Below are 19154 nucleotides of genomic sequence, written 5' to 3'. Positions count from 1 at the left end.
AAGTGTTTCATATAAACTCGTGTGGCTTATAAATCATTTGCATATTACATGTAGTTTGAGAATATATATAATGTTCATTTATAGCTAAAAAAAAAAAAAAAAAAAAAGAATCCTTCAAATTATTCTATATATAAGTTTGACCTATAAGAGCAATTTATCTATTTTTCATAGCTATTTTAATAATACCCTACATCTCATTTTTCATTTTACATTACATCATATTAAAATAATCTAAATAATTCTTTTTATATTTTTTTTAACATAAAATAAATCCACCCAACCATTTAATATTGTTGAACCACTCTAAATACCAAGGTTTTAAAAACCGGTATGGTGAAAGAACCGGAAAGGAACTAATTACCGATTTTCTGGTCAGACTGGGGTTCGACCGATGGTCGAACCGGTGACGTCATAAATAATTTAGTTATTATTTATTTAAATTATATAAATAATTAATAATTTTTTAATATACTAAAACTAACAAACCAATAGTAATAATATGCTTCCTTAAAAAAAAAAAAATACAATATATAACATCTTTATAAAGAATTTAACATAATAACATTACAAAACAGTCATCTTTAATATAATAAAGTTAAATATTATGTTTTTAGATTAGTTTTTACTTTTCAGATTCCTGTCCAAATTGATAACTACTGAAGATGAAGTGACGTGAGAAGGGAACTTTTCCAATTGCCTAAGCTAAGTCCAATATGTTTTTCCTTTTTCCTTTTTTTTTTCTTCCCTTCTTCTCCACCGTTTGATTGATTGATTTATCTCTTCCATCATTTTTTTATTTTTATTTTTTAGAGTAAATCTTCTACCGTTTTTAATTCTACATCTCTATCTCTTGCTTTCTATTTTATTTTTTTTATTAGTATATTAAATTTTTCTCATCCACCCATTTAAAATTTTTACCTTCCCAATGCCTCTTTTTGACTTTCTCCATGCCTACACATTTCTTCAGGTGTTCCCCCTTCTTTATTTCTTCTTCACAAATCTCCTCACAAAACTCTCTCTTTGCCTTCTTAGTCTCACTCACGGAAACAGTCATAGTTATTTTTCTTTTGGTCAAAAAATCTTGAAGAGCATTACGTAGTCACCGTGTAGTGGCTGCTCCTTTTGCTTCTTCTTCTTCTTCTTTTTTTTTTTTTTCTTTGTCAAAAAAAATCTCGCAAAAGGTAGAAGCACTTAGTGCAGAAAAGCATTTTTCACCCGAAACTGACTGGAATGTCCCATAACAACGTAGTTTTAGACTGGGAAAAAGTCAAAAAATGGTGTAGCTTTAACTTTTCAACCCAACTGGTCATAATTGGTTCAACCACACCGGTTCCCGATTTTTGAAATTTTTCGGTTTTTAACTCATTTTCGGTTTTTGCCCATAATCGAATCGGTTAAAGGTCGGTTCTCAGTTGAATTGGTTAGACTAGTCGGTCCGGTCTGGTTTTTAAAACATAGCTAAATACCACCCAACGTTGTCGATATCGTGGTAAGTCACTCAATTTTTGCCAACAAAATTACCAAATTACCATTCACTCCATGCTTCCTACACCAATTTACAAAAAATGCCCTTTGCTTTCAAGTCCACCACCCTCCTTGTAATGGGATCCCTTTGATCTTCCTTTTCTTTGTCAAAAACGCTCAAATTGTTGTTAGATCTCAATGACAAAGCTCAAAACACTACGTCACCAAGCTTCTTGCACCAATTGATGAAAATATTCTTTGCCCTCACGTTCGCCACTCTCCTTGTTGTTAGCGCCTCTCCGATCTTTCTTTTCTTTGTTGGAAAACTTGAATCATAAACGTTCCATTTTGCAATCCTCTTTGAGCTAATGGTGTAGGATTCGAGTTGGTGTTGGAAATGCAATTTGGTGACCACCCATAATGTTGCTATGAGAGAGAGAGAGAGAGAGAGAGAGAGAGTATGTATTTGTGGAATATTTTAATATAAGGAAAGAGAGTTGTGGGGGTCAAAAATGATGGAAACCTCAAAAGGAGGTTTTACGGATCTAATTGTCACAACTAAATTGTTGATGGAAGGGGTAATCCACAATTGGAAGAATGAACAAGTAAGATCATGGGTTGAAATGAAACACTTATACATGTGTGTGTGTGTGAGAGAGAGAGAGACGTAATTGATCTTCTGCCGAGATTACAAGCAAGAAAAGACTATGTAAGAACACTTTTTTAGACTGTCTCTCTCTCTCTCTCCTTTAGTAAGTGAGAATAGATTTATTTATACCGCTAGATCATCCTTCTCCTCAGTGGAATACCAAACTAGATGTCAGCAGATTCTTGTCCCCCAGGTATCTCCTCCCCCAATTTCATGATGAAAATAGAGTTTTTTCAGTCCAACATTGTTCAAACTGGTCATTCATCATTAAATGTGGCATGCATTAGGTAGGAACACCTAATTAATGCAAAGGTGACTATTGCTTGGTTCGTGTGCCACTCTTCTTGGTTCCTCAATCTGTATTGTTGGCAATTTCTCCCTTGGGGGTTTTTTGGGTCAAGAATAATCAAGTGGGACCTTAATTTGGCTTAGTAGGTTTTTGCCGCCTTTATTTGGGTGTAATGGATCTAGACTGACTGGGCCTTTCCTTTATCCTAATCATGATAACCTTCTGCGGGCCTAGAACCTTGGGTCATGACCCGAGCCCAAATCTCAAGCATCACTTGGGTTGTTATATGGGCCCAACACCTCATGCCTACCTTGGGCTTCACAGGCGCAACATCTCCGACTAACTTAACTCGTTGGGGGATAGGATCATCCCCCAACAAGAGTGATTGAATTAAAAAAGAAAAGAAAAAGTAAAGTGATTTACAAAAGCTACAATGGTTTAGAAGATCACGGTAGCTTAAAAAAAAAATGCACAACGGGATGTGAGGGGATTTTTCATCTTCTCTTTTTATCTACACTACACTGTATAATAATAATAACTCTAATTTAGATTACTGGTTGAGACTTAAGAGTGCTATCAATAGGTAATGGTACATAAATTAACAATATATGCATAAAAAAAAAAAAAAAAAGACGAAATGGTCAACTAACATATGAAATAAGACGGGGGGAAACTATTAAGTATAGTTACAAGGTGGACTAATTAATTTCAGCAAAAAAAAAAAAAAAAAAAAAACTGGACTTATTAAAATCCTGTTACAAGGTTCAGGGTTGGGAGGCAATTGGTTATCAAATGATTACTTGATTAGACCTTCTACCATCGGGAAATTTGGTATGTCTTCACATAGGGTGAACCAACCTAGGTGGGTTGGTTTTTATTTTATTTAAGTTAATAGAGTAGATTTGTAAATGAACCTAACTTTGTATGAACAGTTCAAATCCCACAAAGATATAGAATTTTTTTTTTTTTTTTGTTTATTTCTTTATAGCAAATTAGTAAAACTCAACTCTACTACTCTAGATGTGATTATTTATTAAATAAGCAAAGCTCAACGTATTACACGTTCTTAAATCAGCTGGTAATTATATATAGACTAGAGATTTAATTGCATAAATTTGTTAATAAGTTTATAAGATATTAAATTATTATTTATAATTTATTGATAACTTAAGTATTTTGTAATAAAAATATAATTTTGTATGATTTAAGATTGTAAATCTAGTTTTTATAGGTTTACAAAAAGGAAAATTAATGGATAAATTATACCTTGCATCCCTGTGATTTGTTGTAAGTTATTTGCCTCAAATTTTAGGCCCTATCTCTTTCTTAATTTGAACTGAAGTGACCACATCAAACCAAACATATATAAATATTTAAGGGACCAAAATCAAAACAAATTAAGCCCATAAACGGAGGGTTCCATTCCACTGGGAGGATCTTTCCATCATGGCTAGGATAAAATATATATTCGTCACTTCAGAACTGCCAACCCAATTTTAAATCATGGGGGTTCTAAAACAGCTAGAAATCGTATTATTATTTTTAATAAACAGACTTTACAATAATGTAACTATTCCATAGCAGTAATATAGATGATCTCAATTAATCATACAAAACTAGATTCCTATTGCTAACACATTCATTGGTGCATTCCTAACAGGACGGAGTTAATATTACACCTGAGCTTTGTTCATAAATGAAAATCCTTCATAGAATGAATTGCAGTTCAACTTGGGATGCCAGGGTTGAAGGACATAATCCTCAATGGGCAGAGATAGGTTATTTTATCAATCACTGGTGACAGAACTTCGGTCGAACTGTGATCACCCCTGGCCTCAACTCGTCAAAACAATATCTGAAAAATAACATTAGTGTGGTCATTTACTTAACAAAACTCAACTACAACATCACCAACTCATTGAATCATTTGAGGGAGTGAAGAAAGCGAGAGTAAAATATTCATTTAGCTAGGAAGTAAACATATTTAACCTGTGTTCGTTAAGGTAACTTCTCACAGCTGTTGGAATGGCAGCATGTCCTCGACTATGATTACCTATACCTGAAGGTGCAAAGTAGTATCACTGTCCTGCTACCATAACACATATTGGAATGCACACCTCAAACTTCCCCAACAAATCAACACGAAGGATTTCATTCAGTTGGGGCAAACAGTAATGTTACAGACCTCATGAACCACATGGTATTCAAATTCAATGTAGGCGCTTTAAATATCTAGTTGGGCCACTAGCATTAAAATGAACTTAAAAAGATATTTGGAACTAAAAGATGAGAGCTAGTGAGACAAAGACAACCCTTCCTAACAATAGCGGACTTGTGTAGTTAATGGTACATTTCCATGAAGATAAACATGCACTTATACACGAGCTAAATAGCAAAAAGAAACTTCAAATGAAGCATAGGTATCCAAAAATGTCTATATGTCATAATGCTCATCCTAGTAACGTTTATGGGCCCACCAACCTGCTATGACTTCTAATGGTGTGGACTTATAAACTTAATGGCATACACATGCATGCACAAGCAAAACAGAAAAACACAACTTAAGATGCAGAATAGATATATCATATATGAATGTGTTTATGTGCTGTATAGTTCATCCTAGTGAATTTTATAAGTCCATTTACCTGTTATGACTTCCAATGATGTAGGCCTCTGCCTTGATGATGCTTGTTGCATATCCAACTTTTTTGAATCCATGTTACTAAAAAACTCAAGTGATGGAGAAAGTATAATCCCATTTTCTTTCATACCCCTATTTGTTGAACCTGCATGATTTGTACGTGCTTGGGTTTCAATTTGCTGCAGATGCTCTTTCAAGGCTTGAATAGCTTCTGCTGCATGAAGGCCATGTAAATCCAATTTCCACATATCGTTTTTGCTATTCCTGATGCTCAATATTTCCTTGGCTGCCTTAGCATTGAGTCTTTCAGCAGCCAACCATTCTTCTCGAGCCTTCATTGAGTGCTGTTGGGCAGAAATGTGATCACCTCTTTGAAAGGCATTAGTTGCTGCTCTTGAGTGCTGTGATGCTGATCTGTTCATTGAAAGAATGGGAAATCTCATTGACCGTTAAATGGTGATCATAATTCCATAAAATCATCCATTATCAATCCCATTTTCCTTCTCCCTTTTTAAGTAATCTATCATTTAGGAGTTATTTGGACCAAAGGGGCACTATCAGTAGTATAACAATCTAGATTCATTTGAGGCCGAGCAAAATTTCCTTTAATCTTGGAAAAGATTTATCATTTGGTCTAGCTCAACATGCTAAAAAATTTGCTCATGTACATCAATGACATCTAAGTTGCTTTCTTGATTTATAACTACATATACTGTATTCTATTGACAAGAGGAGTAATTCATAGCTCTAATCATACTCTTTAGAGCTCTAGCTTGCCACTATTTGGAATCACACTTGGAACTTAAATGCAGAATTTTAATTGATTATAGCTTGACATGCTTAATGCATTCATATTGAGATAAAACACCCAGTTATCATCAACAAAAGTTAAATATTTAATACAGTATGTCGAAGACTCAAAGCTTCAATCCCAAGCAAAAGCAAATGACAATATAATAGGAGGGTTTATTTTTTATTTTTTTATGGTATGTAACAACACAAAACTTAATGGGAAAAATGATTGATCATGCAAATATATGTTTCCATACACACCTCATCATTTTTAGCGCATCTTTTCTATGGATCAAGTAAACATCATCTTCTTCCCACTCAGGTTCAACAGGTACAGACTTCAATTGCTCTATAATTAGTTTTTCATCAAGAGTCTCATCAGGAAACTTCCTCCCAAAAGAATCATTTTCATCCACCAATTCCTTGCTATTGTATTTGAGACAGCCATCTAGAGTAGAGCTTATATCAGTGAGGTTCATCGTCTTTCCCAGAATAAAACTTTTGTCCGTAGAATTTAATTCAACATTGGGTGTTTGCTTATTCTCTTCAATGCTATCATGGGCAACCAGTGCTTCCAATAAATTTGAGGCCCTATCCATATTATTGTCTGCAGCTTCCAAGATGTCCTCAATCAAGCTCTTGTCAGCCCAATGGTGGAGCTCTTTGAGCTTATTCACGACCAAAACATGACTGTTTTTTTCCATATTCTTATTGCTACATGTCCCACTAGAATCACCAACTAGTGTTGGGTTTTTGTATTTCCCATTCTCTGCCAAAGTTGCAAAATCTACAGATGGGAGTAGTACTGATGAGAAAGGCTTATTATTTTTCATTAAGTTTTGAGAAGAGACCGGAGGAGTAAGAGTGTTTGCTATGGGCGGGAAGGGGTCCTTGATGACATCGCCTTCAAGGTTTTGCTTTTGTCGCTGCTTGAGGTCAAAGGCAGCCCAACCAGGAGTTTTACCCCTTCCCCGTGACATCCTATTAGATAGAGAGATGGCGGTAATGGTCATATTGTGTCATCAACCAGCATGATGCAGACCATTCCGTGAGTACAAGTCCTTTGTTAATTTGTAATGTACTTGGTATTAAGATGATCGCTTGAATTGTGAAAATTACTCAAATTACTTTTTGAGGGACCTGGCATGCAACATAATTGAATCAGCAAATCTTTCCTTTTTTTTTCAATTCAGGGGGAAAAAAGAACCCAAAAAGAAAAAGATAATAAAAAATTGAAAAAATAACAAGAAAAAAAGAAGAATAAGATTAAATGTCAAACAAATAAGAGGGAAGAGAGAAGCAAAGAGTCACTTTGAAGCTCACACATAAAATTGAATAGGAATAAGCTGAAGTTAGATGAAACCTAGACATACAATCTAGCATAAAACAAAAAGCATACTGAACTGCCCTTTACTCCTTTCCGTGGCTCCCTGCACAAATTTTGTCATCTAGGAAAATTTAAAGGAGCTAAAGATCTCATCAAATCAAGTTTTATTCTTTACACAAAAAGCAGGATAGTGAGTGTGAGGTAAAATTGGAGTGGGTAATGACTAGTAATTGTAAGATTATTTACATTAGGAGATTTAATGTGAACTGTATAAATATACATTTTTAATTTCTTCTGTTGTTATCAATTTCTTACACGAATGTTAATTTAGCAGTAAATTGTAACCTTCCTATGGCCAGATGTGCTTCACACATGATTTACCAAAAGACTTTATTTATAAGACTAATACATATAAACACAGAATAAAAGTTTCCATACCATTGGGTCTAGGAAAATTTAGTTCATAATGCTAAATTCCCCATCTAATTCCAATTAAATCACAAAGATAATAACCTCCCTATGGGGTCAAGTCATTATTTTCATGAATTAATTGCAACTTAGATGCCATTATGCCTAATAAAGTACTATAAAATTATCTTTATGTGAGTATTGCCTAAAGATGCTATGTTTATTCCTAAGTCATTTTGATATTAAAAAATTTTAAATGACATCAAAAGATCAACTAAACCATAAAATGATATTTTTTTTTTTGCAATTCTTTAGTCTACATTGTGTCTATTGTACATGAAGTAGTCTTCGTCTAATAAAATTTTTCTTACTTATCAAAAGAAAATAAAATGATATTTTAGGACAAGATAAGAACAAGGAACCAACAACAAACTTAAACAGATCATTTACTTAATGATCAATGGTTCATAACATATATACCAACATAGTACATCATTCAACAGCAACTCTATGACATTGTTATAAAGATTAATCATTAAAGTAATATCATTTAAGTGGATTGATGATAAATCACAAGGTGTATTAAAACCCAAATAAAAAAACTCAATCCTGAATTCTAGTGTTGTGTTTCTGCACAAAATGTCTAATCATGTGTACAATCTCACTGTTTAAAGGAATTGATATTATTTAGAGCAGACAAGTCAAAGTACGAGCTAAGAGCCTAAAACCCATTTTCCTGATGCCATTTAGTTTCAACTTTCAACTTTCAACTTTCAAGTCAAGCCAAAATTGCAGAATTTAATACAAAAAAATTTGGCAGTGCTTAAATAATTTGCATATTTAAGAAATTCATACCTTTTGCAGAGACGAAATTTTGGTGGGTGTTATTTGGGAAGACTAAAGCGCAGGAGTATTTCCACAGGTAACCAAGGCTGAGATATCACAAGAACATACGGTGGTTGTTGTCGGTACAGATGTTTTATAATCGAACACTCCCACAATCCGACCACTCTGCATCTCTTATCCATAAAATAATTCTGTCTCTGCCTTGTGCTGCTTTCAATTTTTTATGCAAAGAGAGAACGCGAGGGAGAGAGAGAGAGAGAGAAATTTTTCTCTCAAAACTCAAAGAGTCCCGTAGATGACATGGAGAATGGCTGTTAGAGAGAGAAAATAAGGCTAAAAACACACTCAACGGCGGCCTTGTCAAATTACGAAATTACCCTCACTGTTTGATACCTTTTCCAGGATTTTTTTTTTTCTAAATAACAATAAATATTAAAAAATTTAGTTAGTTGTCACGTTTCAAAATAATGTTGAAAACTAGAATTTTGAGTGTCTAAAACTTGAGTTCTAAGATAAAACTCGAGTTTTTAAGTCTCGATTTGTAAGAGGATGGCCTCATAGTGAGAAAAAAATCGACGTGAAAATCGAGTTTTAAAGACTCGATTTCCATAAATTGCAGAAAAACGCCGCTATAGGGTTTTAAAATGTCACTATAGGGCTTAAAAACGCCACTATAGGGCTCCCTAAACCTGTACTTGTAAATTTTTTTTTTTTTTTTTTTGCAGAAAAATGCCTCTATAGGGCTTTAAAACGTCATTGTAAGGCTTAAAAACGCCATTATAGGTGAAATTTTTTTTGCATGAAACTCGAGTCTTAAAGACTCGAGATCTATGTGGCATTTTCACACTCGTAACGCGAGTCTTTCGGACTCGAGTTCTAATATGGATCTCGATTTTCTAAAACTCGAGATGCTATTTTTCTTTATTATTTCAAACGTTGTCTTACTTACTACATAGAAAGGCTGAACAATGTTAGTATGCTCAAAACCTCCATTTTCCAGTTTTTAGTTTCTACTTATAGCATTCTCATAAGCTCTCTCATAAAAAATGCCATTTTGATACATCAAAAACCTACTTTATCATTTTAGCATATCATTTTACAATTTACCATTTATCACATCTTCTATTCTTTAATTCTATATATTAAAACAATATATTTCAATATTAAAATAACATTAAAAAAACCACCAATATATAAAAATAAAAAAATAAAAAAACCAACCACCCTCGCCACAAGCCACAACCCACAGCCCACCCTCGCTGCCAGCAACCATCAACGCCCCACCCACATCTCAGCCACCATCGTCTCACACCAGAAATAACACAACAGAACACCAAAACCACCACCACAGAAAAACAAAAACAACAAAAAACACAATCCAACCGCATCCCACACACTCACCCATTACCGTCGCTAACCCATCCATCGCCGACCCACCCACCCATCAACACCCCACATCCCACCCCACCACCGTCTCACACTAGAACCACCACAGCAGGACACCAAAACCACACCACAGAAAAACAAAAACAAAAACAAAAACAAAAAACACAAAGATCGGCATCAGGTGGCGTGATGAGGCTGAACAGAAGAGAGAAAAGCCACCCACTGCCGAACCCACCCATCAAATCACTGCCAAAAAAAAAACCCACAGCAACAAAGATTGACATCAGGTGGCGCGACGAGGCTGAATGGAGGAGAGGTCGCCACCCACTGTCGAACCCACCCATCAAACCACTGCAAAAAAAAAAAAAAAAAAAAAAATCCATAGCAACAGAGATCGGCGAGGTTGAATAGAAGAGAGAAAAGCCACAACAATGAGAAGAAAAAAGAGTGAAAGAAGAGATGGGTTGATAGGAATGTCTGAGGAAGAATGTGAGAGGAGAGAGAAAAAAAAGGAATAAAGTGATGAGAGAGGAGAGAGAAAGATGAATAAACAAACAATATACGGAAATGGCATTTGGATTTGTATGCTTTCAAAAATGAAAGCGTACTGTAGCATGTTCTATATTTTTAGCACATTTAGCATATCTGATGAGGGTCCATTTTTCTGTTTAGTGTGCCAAATGTGCCAAATATTTGGCATTTGGCACATTTGAGAGAGCTGATGAGAATGCTCTTAGGATTCACAACGGATTGGGTTTGGAGGCAGGTTTCTTTATGCCTGAACCCGGTCCACGGGCATGCCCATGTTATTCGAACCTGCCCCATTTAATAAACGGTTTTTCTTTCAACCCCTAAACCCACTCAGTCAGGCCCTGTCTTGTCATTCTTGGCCCAAAATCTTAAACACAAACACAAAAATCAATAAAACAAAAATTTCAGATTTTCCCTTTCAAAATCACAAACACAAACTCAAATCCGAACACAAACACAAACATGGATTTCACAAACACAAAAATTTCAGATTTTCCCTTTCAAAATAAAAAACACAAACACAAATCCTAACACAAACACAGATTTCACAAACACAAAAATTTTAGATTTTCCCTTTCAAAATAAAAAAACACAAACACAAAAATTTTAGATTTATGATCTTCCTTTTCAAAATAAAAAACACAAAAACAAACAAAGAAAAAACAATGAGAGATGAAATGAACCCAAAAAAAAAAAAAAAAATCACAGAGGGGGGCTGTGAGAGAGTAGCTGAGGCGTGACAAAGCTTGAGGTCGGTGAATGAAATAGTGAGGCATGAGCTTGAGGGCCGGTAGTGACTAGTGTGAGTGAGTGAGAGTGGGTGGGCGGTTGAGACCAAAGAAAAAGATATGAGAGTTAGTGTTAGAATAGGTTATAAGCGTGTGTGTGTATGTATATGGGGTTTTTGGTAATTTTAGTTTTAATTGGGTCGGGTCCGGGTTCGAGGCGGGTATCACTAAAACCTGTACTTGACCTGAACTCGCTTCGGGTTTTATTTTAAAAACTCAAACCTGAACCTATTGTTTCGCAGGTCAGGTAAAACTTGCCCCATTAGGGTCGGGTCGAGCCGGATACCCACGGGTCAGGTACTTTTTGCCATCCCTTTTTCTACTTTCTACTATCACATGATTCACATCGCTGTGCAAGGTGTCACATGGTCTATTTTCATTTTTTTTTTTTTTATGATATAGGAGAATTTTATTTAAATTAGTTGCATGACACAGAGCATACTGTACAACAATCCTCATTGTTAATCAAACCCCTACGGGCAACTGACCCCACCCACCAGAACCAATTATTGGGTAATCTAGGGGCTTTTCACCCTTAACGGGCTAAACAGTTGTTGGGGGCCATTTTTCCATTGCGTAGCCACGTGTTGTTCGTTGGAGGGGTGACCTTGCTTGACTTGGATTTGTATGAGGACTTGCGTCTAGAACTCGACATTGGACCAAGTAGTCCAATGGCTTCCGGCTTATTTTTAGGCCTACAAAATGGGTAAAACGCAAAATCTAAGAATCATGATAATGGTTGAATAAATAGATAATATGTGTTTGAAATAATAGTTTCGATTAATAGTTGTAATAGTAGTTAAAATAAAGTAATATGTATTTAAAGGTGAAGTAATCATGTATTCAATAATATAAATTTAGAGATATGGAAACGTGGTGACTTATCTTTGTATGGTTTGTAGTTCCAACTATATAGCATCAGTGAGTTGATAGTATTCCAGCAGAATGACTCTAGCGGTGGAAAGGTAGTATGTCATGATAATTTCAAGATTGAAGGGGGAAAAATAGGTGCAACTGGAGGGAGAAAGAGTATGTCCAGCCATGTGTAGAGGCTAAAGTTTTTCCCTTTATCATGCACTTAAATGAATTTCCCTTTGATAATGCTCTTTTAGTTATAGTGAAGTTATGAATAGCATTGCCTCCCATGAGAAAGACATTTGTAAGATAGGTTTGTGCCTTCCATGAGAAGGGCTTTAGTATGAGTGTTCGATAGCTCTTGAGAAGTATAGAGATGGTAAAAGATATAGATGTTTTGTGGGATGTAGTATTTGTAATATGTATATGTAATAAGTATGGATACTTGGTGAGAGATGGGTTTGTAATATATATGAGAAATATGTATGTATAATTTGTGAGAGATGTAATTTTTAAGATATATGAGAGATATGCATGGGTATTTTGTGAGATATGTACTTTGTGAGATGTATGAGAGATATGTAAGATGGTGAAGGAGTTATGTTAGAGCTACTAGAAAGATTATAGTGATGGCTTGTGTTGCTTTCCAAGAGGAAAGATTTTGTAAGAGTGTGGAGATGTGTTTAGGTATTTGGAGATATGGACAACAAGATAGATGTATTTGTTGAATATAGAGAGTGAGAGAATGAGCATAAGATGAGTAATGGTGTTGGTGTGTAATAGTATATTTAGCAATATTGTTGGGATTTTCTGCTAGCGGATGGATAAGGGCTTATGATTAGTGATGTGAGGGGCATTTATGAGCTAAGGATTGAAGAACTTAGTTTCTAATTTGGAAACTAAGAACTCAGAAGCTTAGAATCTCATTAAAAGCTAAGAAGATAATTAGAGGGAGAGAGAAAATAGAGAAGTTTTTGAGAGATTAGTTCTTCTCTATTGGTGTCCTTTGGTGTGTTGATGAGGGGTTCTATTTATAGTTGAGTTTAAGGGGGTAATTAGCAAATAATCTTAGCCAAAATTTGTCCCAATTAGTAATAAATCTTTAGAAATCCATTTTAGGATTTGGCCGAAAATGGTATGTTCAACTTTAAGGGATTTTTGCTGTTTTGGGTAATATTAGCTGGAGGAAAGACCAACAGAAAAGGAAAGGATTTTAGCAAGAAAAAGATAGTTTCTTTGGTTGCTTTTGGTTTTTAGCCAATAATGAAATTCTGTAAAGTTAAGGTTGCTAGGTCAGCTGTCCCATCAGTTTTGAAACAGCTGTCCCAGCTTTCTGAAAAAGCTGTCACAGCTATCATAAGACAGCTATTGCTTGGGGCTGAAGTAGATAAGGTCAACTGGATGATGTTAGGTTGCTGGAGAGAATATTTAGCATTTATTTAATGGATTTGGCTGAAAATTGTAAGATCTCTTTTAAAGATATCTTGCTATTTTGGGTATAGTAGCTGGCTGTTGGAATTTGAGCATTAAATGGCTGGTGATTTCACTTTAAGCCAGGTGTCAAGTGCTGAACACACTTTTAGCCAGCTGGCAAGGGAATATTTGGTTTGATTATGGCAGATGGTAGTTGGGTATTAAAGATATCATGAATATTTTATATTTGAAGATTAAAGATAGGCAATTAGATTTAGCCATGTGTTTGAGTTGGATTTTCGCTGAACATAGTAATAGGTTTATGTAGAATAATATGATTAGATTTCTAAATTTGTATTGGAATAGCTGGAGATTGAACGAATAGTTATTTTATCAGCATTTAGATTGCTAGAGTTTTTGAGAAATTTTTATATGATGAGTATTAAGTTTTAGAAAAAGAGCAATAAAGAGTTTTATCATTTTAAGTGTTATGTGATAAGAGAGGCTTACTCTATGTTAACTGCTACACACTAACTCATTAGAGTTCAGGGAATTGGAGAAGACACGCCAAGTAACATGTTTCTTTTATCAACTTTAAATTGCTGAAACTATACTGAACATACTCCTTGGTCTTCCAAATCACGACTCCCAAAGTTTCCCCGAAAAGACTCATGAGTTTGGATCATATGCCGAAAATGAGATGATGTACCTCGGATTTTGTTGTCATTTTGTGTAAATATGGGTTTTTGTTGGAGAAGCCACTTTCCATGAATATGAAAGAGGTAATATGGGTCATGAGTTTTGATTCATTGCTTGAGCCGATCCATATGTTAATGTTGATGATGTCGTGGGTTATGATTGTTAGTATAAGTGCCCTAAAATCCTATTGCATGGCATCTATGGCATTATGTATGACATTATGTTCTATGTAATAAAGTTGTTTTATTATTATCTAAAATAATGGTAACATAAATATTTAGACATTAACATATAGTCCATGAGATGCATAGTATGTGATTTAGTCACAAAAGATATAAATCACAAGTTCTTTGTAAACTCAGAATTTTAGTTTGTAGTCAGTGATGAAATTAGGCATTTTATCTATGAAGACTATAACGTATCAACTAAGATGATTTGTCTTGATCATGGAAGTGGAGACTTCTAGTTGATATGTTGATAAGTTTTAAGTGTCAAGACATATTGAACTAGATTGCTATGAGATTTATTATTCTACCAATGACTGTTAAATGAATAATAAATCTCACGACTTCTATTTATATCAACTCTTAGTCCTGAGAGAATAATGAATCTAATCATGAAGTGTAGGTTGCTTTGATATATCAGGAGTGAGATCTAAAGTCACAATTAAAATCTCAGTATATTGGGCAGCCACATTTAATGTTGAAGGAATATATATTCTCAAGATGGAATTCATAATTTCTTAACGGAGATATAAAATATTCCCTTGAGATAAATTTAATAAGTTTGGTTATTCAAAGTGTTAGGCCTAACCACTTTAGTAAGATGTTACTAAAGTATATATTTATGAAATTGGATTTCATAAATATATGATGAATAACTTAAAAGATTAAACCGGGTACTCAAAGATTAAGATGTAGTAATCTTCAAAGTGGTAGTCAACATTCATGACTTTGTATTACTACGAATATTTTAATGAAGGGGTTGAATGTATAATAAAGTCTTGAAATATAATTTATTAATAAGGCCTAGAGTGTAATTATATTTATATAGTGATATTAAATATAATTAATGGTAATTTTGAGCTTGTTAAGTGTTGATAGAAAGGCCCAAAACCCATTGGAGCTAGTGTCTTATTTGTCCATTTTGGTCCCACTCTAAGCCACATACTAAAGCCCAATTGGAATGGCCCAAAAGGCTAGCCCAATTAGATAATCAGTTATATATAAGGAGAAAAATATACAGAATTTTGAAAATGGATAAAATGGTGTATATGTGAGTGTAAGCCATTCTCTTATTCTCCCTTGAACACGTAAACTAATTGAGAGACCACACTTCTTGAGCATAAGTGGAATTAGAGTGAAGATTAAAAGTGCTCTCAAGTACTTCTAATCTTTGGTTTTGAATTTCACTGCACCAAGGTACGCTCTTTTGTTCTTAAATTCTGAAATTTACATAGTACATGTTATCAATTGCGAATGAAGTAGATCCGTTAATTTTCCATTATGTATGTTTTGTATGCGATACAAACTATATTTTTCCTACAATGATCCCAATTGATGAAGAGGAAATGTGAACCATAAATTCGCCTCTTGAAGTAAGGATCTTGTGGGCCATGTGAGCCCAATCAATGTAGTTGGATAAGATATAAGCTTATTTTGGGGTTTAAATGAGACTTACCCAAAATTCAATAATATGTTGATGTAGTGTGAGTTGCCAATGAAATAATGCCATGAGGCATGAAAAAAGAGTCCTCAACAACAGTTTATCCTCATGCCTAGGAGACCTCATTTAAATTTTTTGCAATTAATGGTGTTGACGCCTAGCCTTGATCAGCTAGTGTAAAGACCGCCGCTGCCGTGTGTTCATTTAGCCACCCACCGTGGCAACAGCTACCACGCGCACGAGGCCTCGTTGGAGGGCCCTTCTCGATAGTGGTGTATAAATTTCGCGGAGCTTCTAGTGCTTTCTCTCTTGATGGAGGAAGGTAGGTCTACCTTTGGTTTTATGGCAGGAATTTGGGCCAAATTTTAAGGGTTTACCAAAGGTAAGTGGAGTCACCACCAATCATTGGATTTTTCTAAAGTGTGATTGATCACCTGTTTCAAGTTGATTTTATTACCAGTCCTAGGTTAAGAAAAAGGACATTTTTCCTAATCTAATATGGATGGCAAAAAATCTTGATTCTTAGGTTCAGAAGTTTGGTTACGTGTGGGGAAGGTGTTAGGCACCCCACAACGCCTGTCCAAGGACAGTCTTTTGTTTTGATAAAACCTTAATTTTTGGAGATTGGTAGTAAAAACATGATTTTGGCATTGGCTTTTGGGGCTTTGCATGCATGGGGGGCTTTGAAGCTTGGCTTTTGAAAGGGTGTGGTCCCAATCTATGCTTTCTTAAGGCATTCGAGTAAAATACCAGATTTCTATGGCAAAAATCTGGCGACAAGTCACCTTACTTTCATGGTAGAAATTAGGCATCACCTGCCTTATGTGACACGGACTGTGACAATCACACCGAAGGAGGGTGAGCAGGTATATATATACATACATCATGTACAATGCAAGCACATAGAGTAGGAAAGTAAATGCCTACATCCTTAGAGCATAACCCAAAATATAGGTGCAGGAAAGTAAACAGGTGTTGCCATACTCTAGAGATGAGGATGAATGGTACAAGACATGATATATCTAATACAAACCATCTAAGAGAGAAAGGGAGGAGGAAGGAAGGGGTTTAAAAGAGTACATAACCAAAGGGAAAGGCTAAACTCCTAAACCTACTGAACATCGCTGCTTGGCTTGTCTACATGCTTGCGTCTACACCATTTTTGCTTGTGCCTGGGAGACCGTGCCCTAGCTCCATGTGTGTACATGTAAAGGCAAATACAAGAAACCAGCAGACAAGAAATAGAAGGAAAAGGTGTAAAGAGTATATGAAAAGACATAAAACAGATAAGCGTGATAGACATGGCAAGCATAGCAGGAAAGCAAGCAAACAAGCAAGAAAATGAACAAAAGGTGGTGTCCATGAGGGACAAATGTAGCATGGACGACACACTAGCAAGCAAGACTCATGCATGGACATGTAAGCAAGCATGTAAAGATGCATATAAAGCCAATGGGTGGCACAAACAAGCATGACAAGCACATTATCACATAGAGCAGAAAAGGGAAAAGGTATGCACGAAGCAACCAGCATCATGGTGATGTGTCCCAAGTGGTTACACCCAAACAACTATGAAAGGTGTTATTTTGTGTGGATTTTGACCTTATTTGACCTTTGGTCAACCCTAGGTTGACCAGGGGCATTTTGGTCATTTTAGCTGGAAAAGGTATTTTGAGTGCTCTGGTGTGTGAATGGATTGCGCCATGTCATTCTGGATGATCTCACGGTCCCATGGAGAGAAAATAATATTTTTGGGTTTTTTCAAGGTCCGGCATGCAAATCGAGGGCGGACAAAATACGGTATCAACAAATGGTTGTTAGGGTACATATTTTTACATATATATATATATATATATATATATTTATAAAAAATTTAAATACCACCTATCTATGCTCAACACATCACCAATAAATCATTGAGCCTCTCTAAACAATTTTTTTTTGCCTTATTATTATTCTAGCCCACAACTATTCTCCACACCACCACTAAATTGGGCCACAAATATAAAAATTTATTAGACCCAATATTTAGTGAGGCCTATAGTTCATATTTATGCCCAAATTAGTTTATTAAAGGGGTTCAAATCCCATGATCAAAAACCATGATTCAAGTCCATGGTGAATTATCTATCAAAAGTGCCAGTTCTCACTGGTAATATTGAAAAACTCAATTCTCATTGGCAACATTAAAAGCCTAGTTCTCACTGGCAATATCAGAAAACCCAATTCTCACTAGCAATTAAAAAAAGCCCAGTTCTAACTAGCAATATCAAAAAGCTTAATTCTCATTTGCAACATTAAAAGCCCAGTTCTCACTGGCAAATCAAAAAGCCCAGTTCTCACTGGCAATATCAAAAAACCCAATTCTCATTAGCAATACTAAAAGCCCAATTCTCATTGGCAACACTAAAAAAGCCCAGTTTTCGCTGGCAATATCAAAAAAAGCTCAATTCATATTGGTACTATTTAGTGAAAAATCCAATATTGTTAATTCTTGGGAAATACCATATGATTAAATTACCTATGCCCATAACCACAACTGTTTTAAAAGCTTGAATGCTCACATGTTTCCAAATTCACGGGAAATTATGATTATTTGATTCTATAGATGATAATTATTCATCCTACAAGCTTGTTCATCATTTCAAAATAGTAAATATTATTTACAAATCATTTTGAAATAATTAAGCTTATGCTATTATATTACATTCATTACCCAAAGATCCATTACAAATATCTATCAAAACCCAATTTGCATTGAATATCCATTAACAATAAGAGTCCATGAGGGATGAAAACCCATGGCAATGTGTGTCATTGATGTCCATTTTGTCGGTCCAAATGTGTGATAAAAGGAGAATAAGCCCAAGTGAAAAAGGGGCATAAGCACAGCCCAGCCAAAGGGTCAAGCCAATGTGAACAAGCTCAATCCAAAGTTCTAGCCGAGGCAGAGGACTGAACCAGCCAGCCAACTTCCTTCTTGTTCATCCTTGACCAAGGTTGAGCTGGAGATTTCCTCAAGGGAATACCAAATCTCTAAGAATGAAATAAGGGCTGTCCCATTAACTTTCTGCCACTATCTCCCTAATGTGAACAGTGCCCAGAGGTTTTACTACCAGCTAAAGTCTAATAGGTAATGGGATTTCATCATCTTCCTCAAAACTCTATCTCCAGCGGAAGGGAGCCATAACCAAGTTACTCAAATCTGAACAAATTAATTCCATAAATACCAAAAATGTTCAAGAGTTGGTTCATGTGCCAAGCCCATGAATGCTAAAGGGGAAAATTTGACAAAATGTGGTTTAGAAGGCATAAAGGGATCTCCAGCGGAACCCTTTAAAGTAGGTCCAAAATTTGACAGCTAGCTTGAGGTGCTGAATCCTACTCCTTAGGGTCCAAAT

The 19154-nt window shown here is 35.3% G+C and overlaps 1 protein-coding gene across 2 annotated transcripts; it reads right to left on the bottom strand.

The window, feature by feature from the left end:
• Nucleotides 1–3830: 3830 nt before the first annotated feature.
• LOC115964130 lies at nt 3831–8732 on the bottom strand. Of its 2 annotated transcripts, XM_031083465.1 has the most exons (5): nt 8426–8732; nt 6097–6975; nt 5048–5457; nt 4392–4461; nt 3831–4257 (listed from the first exon to the last, which is right to left on the bottom strand). In XM_031083465.1, exons 2-5 carry the CDS (start codon nt 6846–6848, stop codon nt 4194–4196), a joined length of 1296 nt encoding a protein of 431 aa, XP_030939325.1. In that variant the 5' UTR covers nt 6849–6975; nt 8426–8732; the 3' UTR covers nt 3831–4193. The 2 variants fall into 2 exon arrangements, with proteins under 2 accessions (XP_030939325.1, XP_030939326.1); XM_031083466.1 differs by lacking the exon at nt 4392–4461 and having other exon boundaries at nt 8426–8702.
• Nucleotides 8733–19154: the final 10422 nt, after the last annotated feature.

Source organism: Quercus lobata, chromosome 10 (assembly GCF_001633185.2).
Source record: "Quercus lobata isolate SW786 chromosome 10, ValleyOak3.0 Primary Assembly, whole genome shotgun sequence".
Lineage (NCBI taxonomy): Eukaryota > Viridiplantae > Streptophyta > Magnoliopsida > Fagales > Fagaceae > Quercus > Quercus lobata.
Note: the sequence above shows the minus strand (reverse complement) of the source record. Positions and strands in the feature narration are given on the sequence as shown.

Coding starts and splice junctions, on each gene's coding strand:
- LOC115964130 (XM_031083465.1), bottom strand. CDS start 6,848: ATGACCATTACCGCCATCTCTCTATCTAATAGGATGTCACGGGGAAGG. Junction 5,458..6,096: donor GATGCGCTAAAAATGATGAG/GTGTGTATGGAA, acceptor TTCAATGAACAG/ATCAGCATCACAGCACTCAA. Junction 4,462..5,047: donor ATCATTGGAAGTCATAACAG/GTAAATGGACTT, acceptor TTGCACCTTCAG/GTATAGGTAATCATAGTCGA.